Genomic DNA, 22,500 nt, shown 5'->3' on the forward strand with positions numbered 1-22,500 from the left:
CGGTGTCTCTCCTGCATCTACCTTGATGCCGGAACTCCCACATCAGCGCAGAGGACCGCAGGAGAGAACACAGGAATTACAAATCACCGCAGGTGGCAGAAATGCACCTGCTTAAAGCTGTCAAACCTTGGCGTCGCAATCCTCTGAAATGCTCACATAAGCCAGCTGCTGCAGTAGGTCCGGGAGTGACAAGCTCGAACTGTGTCTTTAAGCAATAGAGTTCCTTGCACGTAAACACACGTGTCACTTCTCACCAAGGACTCGAAAAACATAAAAAAGAAACAAGCTTTAAACTAGGCACTTATAAATCTTAAGCAAGCGGTGAGAATGTTAAAACACCATTTCAAAAGAAAAGAAAAAAAAAATTTACAACTGAAGCCTCATTAACTAAATTTTATGCTAATTTTACATAAAACAAAAAGGCAGTAGCAAAGCTGAAGTAAACAAAAGCAAAAATTACATTATATATATATATATATATATATATATATGTATACATATCCATATAGATATAAATATATAAATACATATACATACACATACATATATATACATATACACATACATATGTATATATATGCATATATATACATATATATATATATATATATACGTATACTGTATATATTCATTATATATACATACATATATATATACACACATTATGCATACATTATATATACATACATATATATACATACATGCATATATACATACATATATATACATACATGCATATATACATACATATATACTGTATACATATACATATACATTCATATATATACATATACATATACACATACATATATATATGCATATATACATATACATACACACATATATATACATATATATACATATATATTCATATTATAAATATACATATATATATACATATATATAGATATATATTTATATATACATATACATATATATACTTATTTGTATATAAATACATATACATACATATAAATATATATATACATATATATACATTATATATATATAGATAGATAGATAGATAGATAGATATGCATATATATACATATATGAATATATATACATGTATATATGCATATATATACATATATCTATATTTATATATACATTTACATATATATACATAAATATATACATATACATATATATACATACATATACATATATACATATATATACATACGTATATACTTATATATACATATAGGCTACATATATATATATATATATATATATATATACATATAAATACACATATTTACATATAAATATATATATATATATACATATAAATACAGATATATATACATATTTATACATTTATATATATGTATATATACAGTATATACAGTATATACACATATACATATATATACATTTATATATGTATATATATATATATATATATATATATATATATACTGTATATTGATTCAGGTCATTTTCATGAACTCATAAACATGATAGTTAATGAAATCTGAGTATCTTTATGATGACCTGCTCAAGATATATAATAATAATAATAATAATAATAATAATAATAATAATAATAATAATAATAATAATAATAATAATAAAACAAGCGAATGCCATTAAAACTGTAGTGAAATTAATTTTATGAAAAATAGTGAAATAGACCAAGGCATTTCATAATCTTTGAAGTTAGCTTACCTAATTGATATTTGATTTCAATGAGAGAGAGAGAGAGAGAGAGAGAGAGAGAGAGAGAGAGAGAGAGAGAGTGTGTGTATGTAACGAATTGGTCCAATGTCAGAAGAGCGATAATTCATTCGTACACGTGTGTCTTAATTACACGTCTAATTTATTCCTCTTCATGTTAGAGTACAGTATGTTAGAAGTTACAGCTGATTTTCCTACCTATCACGCCATGAACCACTATAAGCTATATTTGCTTATAGTTCCAGTAAATAACCTAATGTATGCAAAACGAGAGACTTGATTTTCTGCGGTACCAGAGAAAAATCAGCTGTTGGTTAGTAGTAGTAGTCGGTAGATTGATCTGGCCTTGTAACGGCTCGGACTATCAATACCAGTGTGTCTTTAGGACATTATGACACCGCACATTGCTGTAGCATTCCTTTAGTGTTAGCCAGATACATGGTTAAGTATTCGTGATTATGGAATCATTCTATAATAGGGCTCTGACTAGATGGCAGAATGATCTTCCTAATCAGGTAGCTGAATTGGTGGAACTTCAGAAGTTCAAACTTGCGCAACAGGCTGACACGAGTCTATATTCATAGTTTATGCATGACAGATCTGTTTTAACGTTGTTACCGATATCACTCGCCTCAGAGATGTAACATGTTGAAAACAATTACTTTCTATTTGATATAAAAGTTAAAAGAAATCGCACAGCCAGATGGAAGTGAATAGACGACTAAAAAGTAGGTTCAGGAAGGCACGTTTCAAAGAGTTGTAGGTTAATACCTACAGTTTACAGCAGGAGGTACACTGACAGCACAACTCACCCCCCCCCCCTAACCCCGCTCCCCACCCACCCACTCCATAGGGTATTATGTGAAGCTCACTCCAATGGGAGTTAAAAGATGGCCTCTTGCACCGAGATTCTATCTGATTTGTATATAGACACATCCCCCTCACAAACTAAAAAGCAAATATCTGGATATATATATATATATATATATACATATATATATATATATATATATATACATACATACATACATATATATATATATATATATATTATATTTCTTTTCGGTCATGCTCGGCCACATTACAAGACATATAATACTCGGTCTGTTCCCGTCCCTTGGGTAAGAGGGAGAAGGAGTAGCCATACCTTGCTATGAGGGGGTTGCGTGTGTGAGCATAGCAACTTAAATATATAGCTGTCATTCTGACGGGTCGCGTACAATAATAATAAAAAAATTTAAAAAGCAACATCTATCGAATATGCAAAGAAAGGTAAAGAATATTGTCTTTTTGTGATCTGACGATCAAAAACATTTAATAAACGATTAATGATATGAAGGAACTTATTAAAAACATATGAATTAAATTCGGTCACCCAAGATATAAGAACCAAACCATTTTTATCCCAATTATACCTTTTGCCTTGTAGCCTGACTTTATGAAAAGTACGAGCTATAAGCTGAACGGCAGGACCACAAAGGTCCATTTAAAGATTTAAAGGCTGCGGAAGCAAGGGACAGTAGGGCAATGTCAGACACTAACCATATCTACATATGATCAGTGTCTAAGCTAGGACCAAGGAGGGCTAGGCCATGGCTGCTGATGACTCTGCTGATAGACCTGTAGTCTACCCCAAAACCCCCAACCTAAGCTCACAAGGATGTGAGGTTGCAGCAACCAAATTAACTAACTAGTTTGAGCGGGACCCGAACCCCAATCTGGCGATTACCAGTCAGGAACATTGCCGCATACGCCCACCAAACCCCTTTGCCACTAACATTCAAGTCCTGAGGTTATTGGTTAGTGTGTAGAATATATACCAATTTGAACGAAGAAATAATGGCTTATTTTTCACGAAAAAAAAAAAAAAGTAGGTTAAACCCACTGAAAAGAACATATGTTCCGAACAAGATCCATTTACCATTTAAGCTAATGACTTTTTGAGTACTTATTTATCTAGTGTACACTCGGACATGCTAATCTATCTTGTTTCTCCTCCTCTTTTTTTTTTTTTTTTATATGTTTGGAAGAGCTGATTTAATAGTGTTGCTGTTCCTAAAATACTTTATTTTAATCGTTCATTACTTCTCTTTTAGTTTATCTATTTCCATGTATCCTCTCATCACAGCATCATGCTTTTCCAGCTGAGGTTGTATCTTAGCTAATAATAATAATAATAATAATAATAATAATAATAATAATAATAATAATAATAATAATAATAACAACAAGTTTTCAAAATTGATTAACCCTCTTACTATTACTACATGATTTACAAGCCTAGATGTCATAAGGCCAAGGGTTCCAATAATGATAAATAGTCCAGTGAGGAAAGTAAATAATGAATCAGATAAACTAGAAGAGAAGTAGCGAAAAATTAATGTAAAATATCTTGAGAATAGTACCAACACTAAAATATAACTTTCTTATATAAACTATGAAGAGACTTATGTCAGCCTCTTCAACATAAAGACATTCGCTGCCAGTCTGATCTTTTTCTTTGTATCAGTATATCAAGAAATTCATTTTACATTAATAACTGATCGGATAATCTTCCATTCTGACCATTTCGGCAAAGGGCAGCCTATCATTCGACATGTGCAGATAATTTACCAGTTTCTTTTTTTATATATATCGCCAGTCACAAGTTTTTCGTATACCATTACAAAGAAGCAGGTTGAATAGTATACTTTATTTATGAACGGAGTTTCCTCCTTCCCTATAGTTGTATGATTTCTTCTAATCCATTCATACTTGCTTGTTTGGTTCCTTATGTTTTCTACGTCTTCTTTTATTCGGTGATGGTTATTGTTTATCAATTGTGGTACTCTATTCTATATGGATAATAATAATAATAATAATAATAATAATAATAATAATAATAATAATAATAATAATAATAGCACTAAAACTAACACCAATAATAATGATAATAATGATAATGATAAAAATAATGATATGGATAATATCTATTGCTCCTGCTGCTGTATTATTATTATTATTATTATTATTATTATTATTATTATTATTATTATTATTATTATTATTATTATTATTATTATTATTATAGGAGTAGTACAAGAGGAAGGTCAAGGTTTGTGTGGAGGGATGGAGTAATGAAAGCTGTAGGCGATAGGAGGACACATGTGAGAGAGGCAAAAGTGTGTGCTAGAAATGATAATGATTGGCGAGATATTGTGAGGCTTTTACGATAGGCTCTGCTGCTTCCTCCGGTTGCCTTGATGACGTCTGAGGTAGCGGCAGTAGGAGAATCAGCATATTTAGTTTAATTTGTTGTGGATAACGGGGGACGGTTGGGCTGTGGCACCCTAGCAGTACCAATCAAATTTGGCAGAATACCTCGACAAATTTTGGTAAAATTCTCACCACAGATATATCTTACGCCATGGACGATCTCATTAAATTTTGAGGATGATCCAAATCAAGATCCGGCTTCTAGATACAGATTTGCATTTCTCGTCATTCTAAAGAACGTTAAGACCGACGAATTTTCAAAAAAGATTTCTCCACAGATATATCTTAGGCCAAAGACGACTCCATTAAGTTTTGGAGAGGATCTGGTATCGGATCCGGATTCTAGATCCGGATTTGAATTTTTCATACTTTTAAAGATTACGTCAAAACAAATTGACACATTGGATTTTCACCAAATTTTCACCAAATTTTTTGAAGGTTGTACAGATCAACATCGAACTTTTCACCATCTACTATACTGTCAGCATCTGAAAAGTGGGAGGCAATGTCCGTAGGCTTTAGTTAAACGTTGGCAATATTCATTGGCGGAGATCTAAAATCTTTGATTGCTCTTGTTATTATCATTATGATTACTACCTCCACCAAGGAGGTTATGCGATCGAGTCAGTTTATGTATTTGTCTGTGTCTGTGGACATTTATCTGTGTCTGTGGACAGGATTACGTCAAAACTACCTTGACATATTGTGATGAAACTCTCACCACAGATAGATCTGGGTCATGGACGACCCTTTTAAATTTTAGAGATGATCTTGATGATCCAGATCCGGATTCTAGATCAGGATTTGCTTTTTTCGCCATTTACAAGACAACAGAAAAAACAACTTGACGAAATTCTCACCACAGATAGATCTTAATTCATTGACGATCCCATTAGATTTAGGAGATGATCCTGATCTGGATCCGGATTCTAGCATATTTATTTATCTGTGTGTTTGTGGACAGGATTACGTCAAATTACTCAACGGACTTTGACAAAATATTCACCACAGATAGATCTTAGGTCTTGAACGACGACAATGAATTTTGGAGATGATCTGGGTCCAGATTCTAGATCCGGATCTCCATTTTTCATCAATTTAAGGATAACATCAAAACTACTCAACGGATTTTGACGAAATTTTCACCACAGATAAATCTTAGGTCATTGACGCTCGCATTAGATTTTGGAGATGTTCTGGATCTGGATCCGGATTTTAGATCCAGATTAGTATTTTTCGTCATTTAAAAGTTAACATCAAAACGAACTGACGGATTTTGACGCAATTTCCACCACAGATAGATCTTAGGCCATGTACGACCTCCATTAACCTTTGACAAAGGTCAGAAATCTCTTATTATTATTATTATTATTATTATTATTATTATTATTGTTGTTGTTGTTTAACATAACTGTCTTCAGTACTATATTTCAATTGTTAGCAGTACTTATTGGTTGCCTAGTTACGATGAACTTAAGTTTGCTATAACAAACATGCCTGGTCGTTATGTCAAACCAAAACTAATCATGTCAAACATTGCTTGTTGTAACATTGGATCTCTCAATATAATATCCAGGGTTTGTTTTTACGACATTGTTGTAGGGATTTTATGGGGAAATTAGTCTTTCCATGCCAGACATAATTGGTTGTTATAAACAACGTGGGTTTTTGTTAGCAGAATGAACGGCATGATAATGATCGTCGCAATAGGTTCATAGAAACTTCATGGCTTGTTTAAAGGGTGCCAGTGAATGGCAGAGACAAGGGACAGTGACGCTGTCCAAGAGACTAACCATATATACTGTATATATTGTCAGAGCCCAAGCCCCTTCTCCACCCTAGCTTGGACCAGGGAGGGCCAGGCAATGGCTGCTGACGATTCAGCAGGTCGAGTGTGAAAGAACAAGTCTGAATCCTTTGTCCTACTGTAGACTAGTAACAGCTGTTTTATATATATATATATATATATATATATATATATATATATATATATATATATATATATATATATATATATACATATACATACATATACGTATATACATATATATACATACATATATATACATATATATACACATATATACATATGCATGCATATATATACACATATATATACATATATATACATATACATATGCATATACATATACATATATATACATATACATGTACTGTATATACATATACATGTACTGTATATACATATACATATATATATACATATATATATATATATATATATATATATATATATATATATATATATATATATATATATATATATATATATATGCTGGGAGATTTTCCTTTGATCGCTTATAGTAAGCCAACCCAGTATGGGTGGCTCTGACTAGTACAGCCCTACTGATCATGGCAATGCACAAAACCCTTCACCACTTTCAGAGCCAGCCATATTAGGTTGGCTTGCTGTAAGCGATCAAAGGAAAATTTCCCACCATCACCAATCAGCTGTGGCCAGGTTGGTGATAAAAACTGAATAGACTTAAATTTTGAATTGACATGCCCGAGGCCCCTGTGGATTGTTGATAGTGGATGAATTTCCTTTGGTCACTCACAGCAAACTGACCTAGTTTGGATGGCTCTGACTAGTACAGCTTTGCTGATCATGGTAATACACAAAGCCTTTCACCACTTTAAGGCATATCTACTTAGAAAGATTATATATATATATATATATATATATATATATATATATATATATATATATATATATATATATATATATACACCTTCACCAATCCACTGTGACCACGTTGGTGATGAAAAGAGAATAGGCTTGAATTGTCATTTTTCTGTAATTTTGATTTTGATAAGCATTGAGCTTAAACGTAATCACAAACACTTACCTATGCACTTTAACAAAAACTGCCTCAGAGAGAGAGAGAGAGAGAGAGAGAGAGAGAGAGAGAGAGAGAGAGAGAGAGAGATGAACACTTTGACAATAAGAATGTCTTGGTATATATTTACCTTTATTATACAAATGGAAGGTATTCAAGTAATTCACGAAAGAGATGCCCGAACATACAGTGATTATCATGACGATGCCTCTTGTGCCTCTCATGATGCAGTTTTACTTTTAGGAATAAATATATAATTCTGACTAACGCAAAATATGGGATTCGGGGGAAACTACGGAATGACTGGACCTATCGCTTTTGGAAGTCTATCGCTTGTAAGGAAAGGCTATAGACTAGAATTTGATTGACAACCAGAGGAAATGCTTCACTCAAAGACGTTTTTCGCTACTCTTTCGTCGAGGCAACACCCGTGTTTCTTGATTAAAATCAGATAATCAACTGTTCAGTGTTCAACCGAAGTCATTTAATACCAATAGCACTAGAACACCTGCTGAATGTTTCTTTACAAGTGTCCGCTTCATAATCATCAGAAGTAATTTTTTGTATTTTAAACCATAACTTTGGGAACTAAAGTATGTGTAATTTTTGTGACGTACATTATAGATTATTCAATCAATGATTCACTTATTAATCTCGTGCTCATACGTTTACTCTGCGCATGCGCGCTTAGAAATACATACACACACTTATCCTCTATATACCTATACATACATAATATTATTCATATATACAACTACAGCCACAAATACAGCCATCTCGAGTCCACTGAAGGACAAAGGTCTCAGACATGTCAATTCAAGTCTGAGTTTTGGCCAGTTTTCATTACCACGCTGCCCACTACCTACTTGCGATGGTGGGAGGTTTTCGTCTGAACTCTCACAGCAAACCACCTTAGTATAGGTGGCCCTGTCTAGTACAGCTTTGCTGATCATGGCTATACACAAAACCTTTAACCAAGTTAATGTATCCCTTAACGTGGTGAAAGGGTTGGTGTATTGCCATGATCAGCAAAGCTATACTAGACAGGGTGACCCATACTAGGTTGGTTTGCTTTGAGCGATCAGATAAAAGTTCCCACCATCACCAATCCACATCGGCTGGCATGGTGATGAAAACTGACTAAATCCCAAACTTGAATTGAAATGTCTGAGACCTTTGTCCTGCAATGGACTAGAAACCGCTGCATTTGTCTTTTGTTGTTATATACGTGTATGCATACATACACATATATATAAAAATATATAAGAAGTTGTTTCTCACCCTTGGGGGATGGGACATAACTTGTCGATCAATCGATTAAAATGTAATCTATTTCGGAGTCTTATTATTATCATTACTCGTATTACTTGCTAAGCACAACCCTAGTTGGGAAAGCTGGATGCTATAAGCTCAGGGGCTCCAGCAGGGAAAATAGCCCACTGAGGAAAGGAAACAAGAAAAAATATTTTAAAAAGGGTAACAATAAAGATCAAAATAAACTATAAAAACTTAACAAAACAAGAGGAAGAGAAATAAGATAGGACAGTGTGCCCGAGTGTACCCTCAAGCAAGAGAACTCTAATCTAAGAGAGTGGAAGATCATGGTACAGAAGCTACGGCACTACCCAAGACTAGAGAACAAGGGTTTGATTTTGAAGTGTCTCAAGTTCATTGTTTACATTTGAGAGACTGGTGTTGGGTTATTATGCATGTATTGGTTTTAATCGCTTTGGGCAGCTTTCAGTGCTTGGGGAATGACTTATTCACCAGCTGGTAACGTGTTCGCTTAGCATTTGCATGGAAGCAAATTGGTCACAGCCCAGGACTGTGAGTTTAGCTGGTTACTGGGGAGACCGCTGCTGTGGTTGGGTACCATAGTGAAGAGTTGGGCTTGCCCTGCTGACGTTCTGGATAGCATCTATTCTGGTGAAACTGGATATGAAACTAGACACCTTAACCTTTAAGAGTTTACAAGTAGTTATGCATAAGTTCCTGGATGTACTTTTACAAAACCTGTGCCCATCGCATTTTCTCTTCACTTCCATTATGACCACTGTGTGCTGCTGGTGTACTGTAAGAGACCGGGATGTTGTGTCACTGTTTTTTTTTTTTTTTTTTTTTTTTTTTTTTTAGGAGAAATGACCGGAAATACTAGTTTTTCTGAAACCGAAATATGAGAGGAGAACAGTCCGTGTGCTCCCATCATTTACAACCATCGCCCTCCCAAACTTAAGGTAAATATGCTTACTTATGACCCTTTAATAGTGACACAAGGGGATGTACTTCTTTCTAGAATATAGGAGCAGTGAGATTGTTTATAATACTTAAGAAAAAAAACTCCTAAATCTCATCATGACTTTGTACTTCGACTAGAATTTTTTTTTTTTTCATCGTTTTGTTACGTACCATCATCAAACGAAGTTAAGTTCACTTGCTTCGACATGCAGCCTCACTTCATTTTAATTAAAACGATAACTTTCATACAATAAGTTATGTACTACATAAAAGACGTTTATTTATAATCTGTTCGAAACTAACTGTATCTATTACATAAGTTAGTCCTTTCTTCTGTTCGAAAATAAATGTCCGTATTCATTCTTGATCAAACTTCCGCTTGCATTCAGAGCATTTTCATACGAACCAAAGATCCCATGACCTAATGTACGAATGGTAGATAGCCCCGTCGGTTACCTTTCGATGTCTAATAATATTTGCTCCCATATTTTCCATCTCTACACTTAATACTCCTCCGACCTGTTCTTCACCATGTTCATGACACCCGAGGAAGAAGTAGTGCCGTTCATGTGCTATTCCATGAACTGCCTTACTCCTTCTGGTAGTGTAGGATCGCCGAACAGAAACCCGAGTAGTTCATTCACAGTTACTGGATGCACAGCCTTTCCAGTTGCACTCTCTAAACTTAAAGCTTCTCTGAGTGTAGCTTTGACTTCCTTTCAAAATCCTTCAGGTCAGTGTCCAGGAGAGGACACTGCTTGAAGGGCAAACTGCCCCATCCAAGCTTTCGCATAGAAGCTAGCGAATACCTTGGATCTCGCACTAGGTAAACGACATTCATGTTAAGGGACTTAACCATCAGCATACCTTCAAGCCATGACAGTCTTAACCTTATCACCGTGACAACTCGAATCTTAGACCTATGACACGACCCTCTGAGGTCCAGATTCCTGTGGCATCTGCCGTTGCCTTCTTTTGGTTTCTGTAAGCACCTTCAAGGCTTCCAGATGGTAATACCGAAGAAACAATTTTTTCCATCTTAACCAATTTACCGAATTCCTCCTAGTATCTGCAGGAGACCGGAGTGGAGAGCATTTCCCGAACACACTGTCTATAAAGGTAGCAGGGTTCTTTATTTGTAATCCAGATTGGCTCAAAGAATACAACAGTGCTGTCCAGAGTATCAATAAGTTCCAATATCATCGAAGAGTCACTGCGACTGGAGGAACTAAGGAGAATAAAAAGGTCTTGTCGGCTTGGGTAGCCTTTGGGTCATTTTCCAGGTTATCTGGTTCGTCCAGCTTGACGTAACTCGCTCCACTGGAGACAGCTCGTAGACCTGGAAGAGGGAAAAGCTAATTACCAGATTTCGGGTTAATTGCATTTCAGGCATTTAGCATTTATTAGTTAATAACATTGAAATATATCTTTTATATATAAACTATAAAAACTACAAAAAACAAGAGGAAGAGAAACAAGATAGAATAGCGTGACCGAATGTACTCTCAGGCTAGAGAACTTTACCCCGAGACAGTGGAAGACCATAGTGCACAGGCTATGGCACTATCCAAGACTAAAGAACAATGGTTTGATTTTGGAGTGGCCCTCTCCTAGAAGAGCTGCTTATCATAGCTAAAGTGTCTCTTCTACCCTTACCAAGAGGAAAGTAACCACTGAAAAATTGCATTGCGTTAGTAAACCTCTTGAGCGAAGAACAATTATTTGGTAATCTCATTATTGCCATGTTTATGACAGAGAAGAATACGGAAAAAATAGGCCAGACTATTCGATATATGTATGGGAAAAGGAAAAAATTAGCCCTAACCAGATAGAGGGGTCCAATGACCATTCAAAGAACCCATTAACTCTCTAGCAGTAATATCTCAACGGATGGCTGGTGCCCTGGCCAGCCTACTCTCTTCAAGGTACCCCTCAATCTTCACAACATTGCACTTGCTCCCGTTCTCTCTCATCTTCTACTAGTTTCTGCATTTTCTCTTTACTGTCCCTATTTTTGTTTCCACAATTATTGTCCTTTTTGGCTACTTACATCACTCCGTTCATAAATATTTAACAACGAAAAACATATTACATGGCCTTGTCACAGACCCTTCTATATATCATCATTATCATCAGCCGTAATCAGTCCACTGCAAGACAAAGGCATATATATATATATATATATATATATATATATATATATATATATATATATATATATATATATATATATATATATATATATATATATATATATATATATATATATGAGAGAGAGAGAGAGAGAGAGAGAGAGAGAGAGAGAGAGAGAGAGAGAGAGAGAGAGAGAGAGAAGCATTTTTAAACACATGCATACTCTGTATATCTCTATCCAAGGCATCTATCTTGTCTTAATAATAGAAAATGGAACGAAGGGTATTACCCAAAAAATATATGCAAACTTGCAAAGCTTAATTTATTCAGCAATGAAGTTATGTGGAAAAAAAATGTATTGAAACAAGTATACTCTAATACTGAGTAACACAGGTGTTGCTTGGGCCACGTTGTCAATGTGCTGACAAAATGATCGCTTAGAAAATTATTCATTAAACGAGTTGCCAGAGGAGCACGGTCGATTTGGATTAATTGCACTTAGAAACGACATGTAATTTCATAGAGCTCATTTAGAAACACATTTATCATTAGATTTCGAGAATTCTGACCCAGCATCTGCAGGGTAAACTGATCCTTAATCGTATACGTTCCAGATACTAGTTTTGAGATAGAGTTAGATTTCTTGAATATGCACTGACATTCTGTTTTTTTTTTTTTTTTTTTTTTTTTCTAACTGGGTTATTTTCCGTGTTGGAACCCTTGGGCTTATCTTTCTTTTTTAACTAGGATTGCAGCCAAGCTAATAATAATAATAATAATAATAATAATAATGATAATAATAATAATAATAATAATAATAATGATAATAATAATAATAATAATAATAATAATAATAATAATAATAAATCATTATTGTTATCATTATTATCATTACTATTATTATTATTAATAATAATAATAATAATAATAATAATAATAATAATAATAATTTTACATAAGGGTAATCTCAAGTATGCTATTCTATGTTTCCCTATTTCCTTTCCTTGCTGGGGTATTTCCCCTGCCGAAACCCTTGGGTTTATAAAACCCTGATTTTCCAACTACTGTCCGTCCTACTCTCTGAGCGTGGATGGTACAGATAACACAGGTGCCAATTTTTATGTAATGGTATTCATATTTGCGTCATGGAGTATATTGAAGTAGGTTTCATTTCCCGGAATGTAGTGTTTAGCTTTCAACGGATACTTTGAATATATCTTAATTCATCTATTATTAGTTAAAACCCAATTTCCGTCACCAAAAATGTAGAGGTGGCATATTTCTATAGAGTTGTAGCCTAGCTAATAATATAGCCACCACAGAATCCGGTAAACTTGGACATATTTGATTTACATACTTATGCATTTTCAACGAACATAAATCTAAGTTTCGAAATTGTGAAACACATTGAAATGCATAGTAAAGATAAGCTTTCTGATATTTAGAAAGCTTTTTCGTGATTGCTCCATCAAAAGTTCGAAATCGATCTCGTGATTAGTACATCAAATGTTAGAAAGCATTCTCGTGATTGGTCCATCAAATGTTAGAAAGCGTTCTCATGATTGGTCAATCAAATGTTAGAAAGCGTTCTCGTGATTGGTCCATCAAATGTTAGAAAGCGTTCTCATGATTGGTCCATCAAATGTTAGAAAGCATTCTCGTGATTGGTCCATCAAATGTTAGAAAGCGTTCTCGTGATTGGTCCATCAAATGTTTGAAAGCGTTCTCGTGATTGGTCCATCAAATGTTAGAAAGCATTCTCGTGATTGGTCCATCAAATGTTAGAAAGGGTTCTCGTGATTGGTCCATCAAATGTTATAAAGTGTTCTCGTGATTGGTCCATCAAATGTTAGAAAGTGTTCTTGTGATTGGTCCATCAAATGTTAGAAAGTGTTCTCGTGATTGGTCCATCAATTGTTAGAAAATTTTATGATGATTGGTCCATCAATTATTAGAGAGCATTTTCGTGATTGGTCCATCAAATGTTCGAAAGGATTCTCATGATTGTTCCATCAAATGTTAGAAAGCGTTCTCGTGATTAGTCCATCAAATGTTAGGAAGCGTTCTCGTGATTGGTCCATCAAATGTTAGAAAGCGTTCTCATGATTGGTCCATCAAATGTTAGAAATCATTCTCGTGATTGGTCCATCAAATGTTAGAAAGCGTTCTCGTGATTGGTCCATCAAATGTTAGGAAGTGTTCTCGTGATTGGTCCATCAAATGTTAGAAAGTGATCTCGTGATTGGTCCATCAAATGTTAGAAAATGCTATCGTGATTGGTCCATCAATTGTTAGAGAGCATTTTTGTCATTGGTCCATCAAATGTTAGAAAGTGTTCTCATGATTGGTCCATCAAATGTTAGAAAGCGTTCTCATGATTGGTCCATCAAATGTTAGAAAGTGTTCGCGTGATTGGTCCATCAATTGTTAAAGAATATTCCAAATGATTGATCCATCAAATGTTAGAAAGTGTTCTCGTGATTGGTCCATCAATTGTTAGAAAACGTTATTGTGATTGGTCCATCAATTGTTAGAGAGCATTCTCGTGATTGGTCCATCAGATGTTAGAAAGCATTCTCATGATTGGTCCATCAAATGTTAGAAAGCGTTCTCGTGATTGGTCCATCAAATGTTAGAAAACATTCTTGTAATTGGTCCACCAAATGTTAGAAAACATTCTCGTAATTAATCCGTCAAATGTTAGAAATTTTTTTCATGACTGGTCCATCAAATGTTAGAAAGCGTTCTCATGATTGGTCCATCAGATGTTAGAAAACATTCTTGTAATTGGTCCACCAAATGTTAGAAAACATTCTCATAATTAGTCCGTCAAATGTTAGAAAAATTTTTCATGACTGGTCCATCAAATATTAGGAAGCGTTCTCGTGATTTTGCTCCATCTAATGTTATAAAGCATTCTTGTGATTGGTCCATCAAGGGACCTTTTGTAAAATTAATATAGATGAAGAGTTAAAGGGATGAACCATGATATATATATATATATATATATATATATATATATATATATATATATATATATATATATATATATATATATACACATTATATATATATATATATATATATATATATATATATATATATATATATATATATATATATATATGTATATATATATATATATATATATATATATATATGTATATATATATATATATATATATATATATATATATATATATATATATATATATATATATATATATATATATATATATATATAAAACCTAGCTATATTATTGTTGTCTTACAAAATATGCAAACTTCCATGGAAAAGGGAAAATTGTTTAGCAACTATAATTAATGTCATTGCTAATGTTGATAGTTTAATTTCTATTATTATGAATTAAATAGAATACTGCTATTTTAAGAAACATAAAATCAAGAAAGGATTAAAAGATAAATGGAAATAATCTTCCCTATATAATAAAGACAAAATATCCTGATATATATATATATATATATATATATATATATATATATATATATATATATATATATATATATATATACATATATATATATATATGTATATATTTATATATATATATATATATATATATATATATATATATATATATATATATATATATATATATATATATATATATATGTATATATGTATATATATGTATATATATACATATATTTTATATATATATATATATATATATATATATATATATATATATATATATATATATATATATATATATATGATATACCTCCGGTCATGCTCACCTCTCCCCATCCCTTGGGTAGGAAGAAGAGGTAATAGTCATTTAGCCATCATTTTTGAAGGGTCACGTACACTAGTGATTATTAATCATCTAGTTTATACCACAAAATTTCAATATATGCAGTATATAACTGGTGATATGTGATGAGGTCTTGTAGATGAAGACAGATGATTGCAGGGATGGAGTAATAAAATCCTTAGTTGTTTATTCCATACAGCAAAGGGGTCATGTACTGTGGTGCTCTACAAGGTGAAAAGCTTGTGCCAGGCAAAGCAAGAAGACTGACTAAAACAGCGCGACTTATGCTTATCCGTTTGTAACATACAAAGCTTATGAAACGTAAGGTGTGTATATATGTAAGACAATATAAACAATAATATACACCTTCCCTCCCCCTTTTGCGTTCAAACAGGTATCTTGAACGTACTAAGCAAGTTACATACAGTGAACTAATCAAATAGTAGTGTGCAAAGCAAATAACATGAAATAAATGTATCAAACATAAAAGTATGCAGAAAGTTGCGTAAAAGGCACATGGGCTTTATACACTATGTAGTTCTGTGTAATCTTGGAGACCTGCAGGTAGTTGTGGAGGAAACTGATGACTTTTCCATGTCAGAGCTAGAGACTACAGGGAGATCAGAGTTGGAGACTTGATTAGGACCGGGCATTGGATATAAGAAGTGACTGTTTCGATGTAGCACTCGACCACTAGGGAGGCGAATCTCGTACTCGCGTGATCTTGTGCCACCCATTATGATCCCGATCTTGTCTCATCTGTGGGATGTTGGGTCCTGGAGACTGACATGCTGCCCCACGTTCAGTCTGGGCAGGGGACGGGCATGAGCATCATAGTTGCATTGCACTTGAGAAGCTACGGAAGCAGCACGCCGGCCACAATCATGGGCCTTTTCTTGCCAACATTCCATGAACAACTGAGTATGGGCAGGTACACAGGTACGGGGAGAGCGACCAGAGTGGTTAGGCATGTTTTGTAACTCAATGAGGCCACGATCAAAAGCCTCGTAGTCAATGTTTCCTGAAGGGGCCGTTTTGAGGATCAAATGCTTGACAGATTTGACTGCAGCCTCGGCATATCCATTAGACTGCTGGTAGTGTGGTGAGTAAGTTATGTGGGGTACACCCTAACGCTTTGTGAAGCTGGCAAACTCTTTGCTGGTAAACTGGGGTCCTCCATCAGTTTGTGGCCGCAGGGGAACCCCTACCTCTTCGAAGTAGCAGCAAAAATACCATATGGTTGAGGAGGCAGTGGTGTCGCCCTTGCAAGGAACGACCACAGGCCAGCTGGAGAGGCTGGTCAGCCACAACAAGGAAATACTTCCCCGCTACCTGGTAAAAGTATGCTGATACTGACTCAAAGGGCCTCGATGGGTGTAACACTCGATCACTAGGGAGGCGAATCTTGTACTCGCGTGACCTTGCGCCACCCATGATGTCACGACCTTGTCCCATCTGTGGGATGTTGGGTCCTAGAGATGGATAGGTTGGCCCACATTCAGTCTAGGCATGGGACCGGCATGAACATTATAGTTGCGTTGCACTTGAGAAGCTCTGACAGCAGCTCGCCGGTCATAATCATGGGCTTTTTCTTACCAACAATCCATGAACGACTGAGGATGGGAGGGTACACGCGTACGGAGATGGTGACCATACGGTACCTGGGCAGGAAAGCAACCATATTGGTTAGACGTGTTTTGTAACTCAAGGAGGCCCCGATCGAAAGCCTCACAGTCAATGTTTCTTGAAGGGGCCATTTTGAGGATCAAATGCTTGACAGCTTTGACAGCAGCCTCGGCATATCCATTAGACTGCAGGTAGTGTGGCGACGAAGTTATGTGGTGTACATCCTAACGCTCTGGAAAGTTGGCAAACTCTTTGCTGGTAAACTGGGGTCCTCCATCAGTGTGTGGGCGCAGGGGAACCCCTACTCCGAAGTAGCAGCAAAAATGCCATATGGTTGAGGAGGCAGTGGTGTCGCCCTTGCAAGGAACGACCACAGGCAAGCCGGAGTAGCGGTCAGCGACAAAAAGGAACTACAGTACTTCCCCGCTACCTGGGAGAAGTCTGCTGATACTCGAAGGGCCTCGATGGGTGGTCATCATTGTGAAGAGGTACCTGCTGTTGGCTGGGTCTTAGGACTTGGCAGGGCTCACAGGCGGCAATGGTGTTAGCAATGTCAGAGTCTATTTCAAGCCAGAAGACAGTTTGTCAAGCCTGACATTTAGTAGCCTCAACACCTCGGTGGTGGTCGTGGAGTCTGGCTAGTGTGTGGTAACACAGAGCGGCAGGAACTAGTATTCTTGATCTGTAGAGCATGAGGGTACTCTCAGTAGAAAGGGTTTCTCGCAGCTTCTAATACGGTAGCAAAGAAGTATGCAGGTCGTACCGATTCATGGAAAATCCAGACATAATGCAATCATGAAGGCGTACATAATCAGGGTCAGACTGTGCTGCCATCAACATGTCCTGTAGAGTCCGGTCAGCGTTGATGATTGTGGCATCCCCTTCCTGGGAAGCTATGACAACGTTGATGACAGACATGACATGTGACGTTACCTCAGCACAGCTGGTCATGACCTCAGATGTAGGATAACTAACAGGTGCACACGAGAGGGCATCTGGAATGCAGAGGGACTTGCCAGCACATCCCACTGAAGTAAATTGGCATTGTGACATATGCTCCTTCACTCGATGAAGCCGTGGATTTTCAATCATGTTCAACGTGTTGCTGTTGATAATAGGCACTAGTGGATGATGGTCCGTTTACAGTGTGAAGGATGGCAGTCCTTGGAGGTACAAGTGGCACTTTGTGAGTGCCCATGAAACGTGAGCATCTCCAATTCAATTGTTGCGTACCTTGTCTCGACGTCCGCGAAAAAGCGTGATCCACACTGGACTACACGGAGGCATCCAGAACTGTGGTCCTAGAGGAGAGCATAGCTTATCCCATAGAGACGAGATGTGTCGGTCTGGTTGGCAGGGTTGGATCAAAAGACACTAGAACTGGAGAGCTTGAGAGTGCTTGCTTCACATGTTTGAAGGCCTGGTCGTGGTTTGGTGTCCAAATAATAGAGCGCTTGGGGCTCACGAGTGGGCGAAGGGGCTATGCAGTCAGGGCAATATCTAGGGCAAACTCTGCCAATTGATTAACTAACCCCATGAAGGAACGTAAGTCCGTCAAGTTGGATAGTGTGGGGAAGTCTTGCAGAGCTGCAACTTGTCTTGGATCAGCAACTATTCCCTCTTGGGAAAGGGTAAATCCACAAAAGTTCACTCAAATCTCTACTACTATGAAATTATATCTGTTAAGAGTTATGCCCTTTTTGTGGCAGCGAGTAAGCAATTCATGGATTCTATGATAATGTGTAGGTAGGTCATCATCAAAGATGAGAATATCATCGACATCCTAGACACACTTTTTCATGCCCCGAAGGGCCAGGTCGCTGTGGTAACAGTAGGCATCTCCAGTGGCAGGGAAGCCCATAGGTCCTCAGCAATGCTGGAAGCGCCCGTAAGGCATAATAAAAGTGGTGAGATGACAGTCCTCCGCTAGCTCCATCTGCCAGTAGCCATGTAGAGTGTTCGCAGTGGTGAAGAATTTGGCGGTGGAATCAGCAGCACAGACCATAGCTATGGGTGTGGGCAAAGGGTGGGCCAATCTGGAAACTTGTATGTTCAGCTTCGTGAGATCCACTATGATGCAAACTCCATTGGCCTTTGGGACAACAACTTGAGGGTGGCACCATTCTGAGAGCTCTTCTCCACAGGACTTGATACCCTGCTGGACCATACATATACATACATATACCAAAGGCACTTCCCCTAATTTTGGGGGGTAGCCGACATCAACAATGAAACAAAACAAAAAAGGGGATCTCTACTCTCTACGTTCCTTCAGCCTAACCAGGGATTCAGCCGAGTTCAGCTGGTACTGCTAGGGTGCCACAGCCCAACCTCCCACATAAAGTCTAATTCTTTCTTGACAGGGTCACGGAAAGCATAGGGGATCTGCTATGGGGTGTGGATGGCAAATGGTACAGCGTCAACTTTAAGGTGGATTTTCATTGCAGGTCCTGCCATCGACCTCAGTGGACCTGCTTTGAGGTCCTCCTTAGACATGAGAACATCATGGAAGGTACGAAGGAAATATTCTCGGGCAATGGCAGGGGTCGTGTTGGTATGGAAGGGTAGCTCCTTACACCTGTTCACTTGGACGACCTGTAGAATGGGCCGTGGAAAGTCTGGTGGGATAATGGCCAACTCCTTACAATGTTCGTAAGACATGAGTGGCATCTGAATACCTTCATGGACTTGGATCACCGTGTAACAGGATCGGTTGGCCAAAGACAGAGTGGCCTTAAGGGTACCTAAAGCTGGTGTCATGTGAGATCTATCTGCCGTGAGTGTCACTGAGGTGGCAGAAGGTTGTAACTCGTTCCTAGCAATTTGAAGAAAATCAAAATGATGAGGACCCATCACTGATACATTGACTCCTGTGTCATAATCTTTGATGTCTCAAGAATATGGGTGCCAGTAAGGGGCATGTTGTTATGGGAAAGGACTCAACCTTGCAACAATTTGAGGGCTAGCTTGAAGGGGGCGTGGCATTGGGTGGGCCACCCTGCTTGGCATTCATCTGCTGTCGGCAACATCAGTCGTAGTGGCCCACTCAGCCACAGTGTCTGCAATTGGCCTTGTTAGCGAGACACTTTGAGGTCTTACGCCAGTGTCCTTTGCTGGCAGTTTCCTCAAACGCTGTCGGCAGCTGGACACTTCTGAAGAGCTGTGCTTCTTTGTGCAGGAAAGGCACGAAGTGTCCCTGTTAGGATTTAGATGAGAAGTAATACCTTATATCACCTGGGTTTTTTTTTCTTTTACTCCATTTAATGCAGTGGTTGCTTTCTTACCCAGGTATACATTCTCAATAGGACAAAGGTAGTTGAAAAGAGATGATCATGATTAAGGTGTGATTTATCTGTCTTTTATAACAAACTAACATCCATATTATCAGAACAATAATCTAGCAAACTTACAACTTTACAATTTACGATGTTTTCAGTGTGAAAAACTGAGTTTCAGACAGGAAATGTGTGTCAAATCAATTCAATTCACATAAGTTGTAATCCAGAAATTCAAGATAGGTAAGACTATGTTTGTTTTTCAAAGCAGAAACCATCATGTCATTTACCTGTGTTGGATCAGTAAAAAGCAATTCTATAAAATACAGCATAGTGACAAATATATGCTCTATTAAGGGATTCAGCAACCCCACATCTACATTTAGGAGATGGAATTGATGCAAAGAGTAGTATCATCTGCATATGCAACAAGCTTGTTTTCTAGGCCAACCACATGTCATACGTATAGAGTATGAAAAGTAATGGGCCAAGAACACTACCTTGTGGAACACCAGATATCACATTCCTATACTCACTATAGTGCCCATCAACAACAACTCTGAGATCTATTACTTAAAGAATCAATAATTATGCTAAGGAACGACCCACCTGTTATGTATTATTGTAATAATGTACTATATTATTTCAAGTGTTACAGGTATTGCGCAACATTGCATCATATTGCATGAATAAAACATGTTATGCTTTGTACATAAGTGTAATGATTTATTTTGGTATTAGGATTCAAACATTTGTTGATTACCTCAAAGATAGGATGTAATTCTTTATAGTTTTGTACTGGAGTAGGATTTAAGTCTTTTCAGAGAGATGCTCTTTTGTTTAGCAATGTTTTGGTTTTGTCAGATTGTGTATGACGCTCCACACACACTTAGGAGTCAGCTGTCATAGAGCAATGTAGTCACAAGATTTATTAAAGTGTATTTTAAGAATACCAACGTAACATTAAATCCCACCAAGAAAAATTGACAACCAAACATGGGATCAGCTGAGAAATAATTACTAACAATTCTTCATCTATGTTCCAGGTAATTATTATGGTTAATAGAAACATCCTATCAACACATTACCACCCACTCCCAATTGTTTGAGTTTGAAAATAAGGGCCTCATGATTAACACGGTCAAAGGCAGCACTAAAATCAAGACCAATCATACAAACTTCCTGACCACAATCAAGGGATTTCTGTACAACATTGGAGATTGTAAGAAGGGCATCACATGCTCCAAGGCCTTTACGAAAACCAAATTGCAAACTAGGGAATAGATGATTACCTTCAGCAAACTAATTAAAACGTTTTGCCAAAAGACGTACAAAAATTTTAGATAATATGGGAGTTATGGAAATTGGGCGGTAATCAGTTGGACTTGAGCTACCACAAACACATTTGCATAGAGGAGTAACATTACAAATTCTACAACAAGTGCTAAAAGCTCCTTTTCGTGTTAACTTGCACAAAATATTAGATAACTTTGGAGCTATGAAATCTGCAGTCTTTATAAAAAAACAAAAGAAAAATACCATTTTGGGTCTACACCTCCATAAGCATCAAGGTCCATCATCAGAGCTTTAATTTCACGAGATCGAAAAGCTAAACTAGTTAGTTTAGCCTCAGGAAAACAAGATTGAGGAAGT

General features: G+C 36.5%; 1 protein-coding gene and 1 pseudogene across 1 annotated transcript in view; both read right to left on the reverse strand.

The window, feature by feature from the left end:
- Positions 1–8,272, reverse strand: part of LOC137643552 (carbohydrate sulfotransferase 1-like) — a 41,707-nt gene extending 33,435 nt beyond the window's left edge. Inside the window, exon 1 of the mRNA XM_068376286.1 lies at positions 7,930–8,272. Within this exon, the coding sequence (XP_068232387.1) occupies positions 7,930–8,023 (94 nt within the window). The 5' untranslated portion in view covers positions 8,024–8,272. The remainder of the gene's footprint in view (positions 1–7,929) is intronic.
- A 2,082-nt stretch (positions 8,273–10,354) lies between these two features.
- Positions 10,355–16,683, reverse strand: LOC137644240 (uncharacterized; annotated as a pseudogene).
- Positions 16,684–22,500: the final 5,817 nt, after the last annotated feature.

This window comes from Palaemon carinicauda, chromosome 7 (assembly GCF_036898095.1).
Source record: "Palaemon carinicauda isolate YSFRI2023 chromosome 7, ASM3689809v2, whole genome shotgun sequence".
In the NCBI taxonomy this organism is placed as follows: Eukaryota; Metazoa; Arthropoda; class Malacostraca; order Decapoda; family Palaemonidae; genus Palaemon; species Palaemon carinicauda.